General features: G+C 39.3%; 1 protein-coding gene across 1 annotated transcript; it reads left to right on the top strand.

Annotated features, from left to right (window-relative positions):
* Window positions 1–250: 250 nt before the first annotated feature.
* On the top strand, window positions 251–1,952 carry NUDT5 (nudix (nucleoside diphosphate linked moiety X)-type motif 5; the record flags this gene model as incomplete). The annotated part of the gene is made up of 4 exons (XM_010184221.1): window positions 251–352; window positions 769–777; window positions 1,500–1,553; window positions 1,843–1,952. Coding segments are annotated over 4 exons (275 nt in total), but the record flags the coding sequence as incomplete, so codon positions are not given.
* Between the last annotated feature and the right edge of the window lie 1,147 nt (window positions 1,953–3,099).

Raw genomic sequence — 3,099 nt, 5'->3', positions numbered from 1 at the left:
AAGAGCTCACTTTTAAAGTGGGCCGTGACAAAGTCTCACAAGGAATCTGTGAAAGAGCCGAGTGTTACAGAAACATTACTTTTTAAGTACATGTGAAAACAAACTTTTCACGACTCTTCCCACATGAACTTCTGTCGAATATATGTTCTCCTATTGTATTGGATATATTTCTGTGAAAGCTTTTGTTAAAATGTCAAGGTCCCTGACTTCTGCTTTTGAAAAATTAACCTCTGTGCGTGCTTGTTGGCAGCTCTCTGCTTGGACCCAGGTTTGTCAAACAGCACAACGCACATTGTGAGTGTCACCATTAACGGAGATGAGGCTGAGAATACAAGACCTAAGCAAAAACTTGGTGAGTTTTATACCATTTATTTGAAAATATTGAGAAGACAACAAAACAATGGGTTTAAAAGAACTACCCCTACCACTGCCTCTCTTCTGTCTCTGCTGATTTAGATGCTGTACATCCTTCAAATCATATCCTGCTGTCTAGATAAGTAGAGCCATCTTTCTTTGCTAAATTCACTGGGGAGGCGTGGATGCTAAGTGTCAGGTGTTGGCACACCCAGACTGAGAACTTCAGGTGCCAAACTTCAGCGAGGGCCATAAGCACTTGCGAACCTGGATATTCCTCTTAGCTGTGGCTTGACTCTGGAACTAACTACAGTGTCACTCATGATCAGTCAGCTATCAGAATGCTTTCTAGTTGTAAATGCAAGTGTCTTTCAAAATCCTTAACTACATTTTGTTTTGTTTTTTTACTTGCAGATGATGGAGGTATGTTACGTAGCTGTGCTCACAGTGGCAGTAAGGTCAAGTGTGATCTTCGTATGGCAAGTTTTACTTAGAAAATGTCAGTTAAAACTGTTTTTTCTTTGGGCTTGGTTAATCTCCTGTCTCAAATCAAACATGCATGAGATTGGCCTCGGCCTAGACGTGAAAATTCCTGTGGGGCATTTGCACATCAATTTTCTTCAAGTATTGCACCTATAGCAGCAGTATCTCAGGAAACACAAATGACTGAATTCACACCAGCTGTAGATCAAGCCCCAGAGACAGCTGATTCAGATAGACAGGGGAGGTGTAAACCAACACAAATTCATCAAGAACAAACCCTTTGTGCTGTTTTGGTCTTCAGACACATCTACAATCCATTACTGTATCAGTAAAAGCCAAACCAAAGTCCACTTCAACAGTATTTCCACTCACAGAAAGAACGTCTCCTTTTAGAAGGATTCTCATCCTCCAGAGCTGTCAGCTACACTCTTTTTCCCAGCTCTTTCTCAGTTTATTTCTGCTATTTTTCAAAGACCCCAGTCGCTGCCTTCCCCTATTTAATTGGCCTTTCTGTGATATATGAAGTCTCACATCTTTTGGATGGTGATAAGCAATAAGCCAGTTTGTTTTCCTTTCTAAACTACAAGAAACAGGACACTGAGGTAGACCTCCTCTACTGTTCACTAATTTAAAGGTTGGTCATTTTTTCCCTTCTCTCCTAGAATTTGTGGAAGTTATTTCACTTCCGAAGAACGACTTACTGCAAAGAATTGATGGTAAGAGCTTTCTGACACATTTGGTGCACTAATGTGAGCTGCAGGAAACCCTTAGCTTCTCTTCTCCTAGCTCCTTGTGGCATTTCTCATCCCAGAATACTGTAACTTAAAACAAAAAAGCTGTGAGAGACTTGGCCAGGTAGCAGAGTTAGTGACGGCATTAGGTGTTAGCATTAAGAATGCATGTCTGGAATGCTATACATCTTAATTTCTGTAAAGGACTTAAATTTATGTAGTGGAGAAGCTTTAACAGCATCTTATACTTTTTTTTTGTTGTTTTTTAATCCAGAACTCATAGAAGAAGAGCATATTGCAGTGGATGCCAGGGTTTATACTTACGCATTAGCCCTGAAGCGTGCAGCAGAAAAACCGCTCCAAGTCCCTTTTATGAAGTTCTAAAACTTGACAATGAGAAATTTAGTTGAAAACTGCCCAACTGAGATGGCTTAGAAGTGTAACTCTTCTTGTACTAAAGGTCCTTTGCTTTACTTGTAGAGCAAAACAAAAGTATTTGTAGGAATGATTCTGGTATTTGTGTAACTGATAGAACGTATTCCTTCTAACTGCTCAACCAAGCCTCGACAGAATAATCATAATAAAAATGCTGTTGATTTTCAGAATGGTTTGTTGCTTTCCCACTATATTCATCATATGTTTCAGTATAAGGACACCTGTTCAAAACAAGGATGTCAGGAAGGGTGCATTTCTCTCTTCTCCACATGCACAAGCAGCATCTTTTAAACAACTGTAGGTAATTTTCTGCAGTAGGAGCATCAACAACCGCACAGGCACACAGCATGCGTGCTCTGGCTGCAGCGTTTGAAACTGCAGTTTCAGGAACTGCCTTTCACGATTTAGACCTGAAGATGTCTCTTCCTTCTCCCATCCTTGGACACATCCATGTACCCAGGTGGCACCTTGCTCAGTCCCATCACTTTTAGGTAAATCTTTGGCCAAACCAACCTTTGGTGTATCTGCACACAGTCGAGTGCTTCTAATTATGGAAACGACCACCACTGCTTAAAGGTGAGGATCTAAGAACTATAATAAGCATTTGCTAATATCAAAGTCTTGCCTCTGAAATAAAATTTATGTGTAATTAGGAAGACTTTCCTAGCTCAGAAATAAAGCAGAAAACTTGCTTAAGATTTTACCATCACAAACAGCACAAAGTAACTTTCAAGTTAAGTGTGAGAGAAGACATCAAAATGTGAAACCAGAGGGGAAAAGTCATTGATTACAGCTGAGCAGAAAAGATTTTAATGCTTTTTTAATGATTTTAAGAGGAGGAATCTTGAGACTTGTTTTTTAATTAAAGCTTCTAAAAACTAAACAGAATTATATTCTAGAAAGAGAAAGGATAAAGATTAAAAAGGGAGCCTTCCAGACCTACCTCAACTAACAAAGCATGACAGAAATGGTCCAGAACTGCAGATTAATTATATCTGGCACAGATAAGACACAGGAGAGAGTTTAATTAAATAAGTTTATTGTCTAACGTTTACAGTTGTTACATTGCCACTGTAAAGTGTGACAATGTAACTAA

This window comes from Mesitornis unicolor, unplaced genomic scaffold (assembly GCF_000695765.1).
Source record: "Mesitornis unicolor isolate BGI_N332 unplaced genomic scaffold, ASM69576v1 scaffold16995, whole genome shotgun sequence".
In the NCBI taxonomy this organism is placed as follows: domain Eukaryota; kingdom Metazoa; phylum Chordata; class Aves; order Mesitornithiformes; family Mesitornithidae; genus Mesitornis; species Mesitornis unicolor.
The sequence above is the reverse complement of the archived record's forward strand: the minus strand, read 5'-3'. Positions and strand labels throughout refer to the sequence as shown.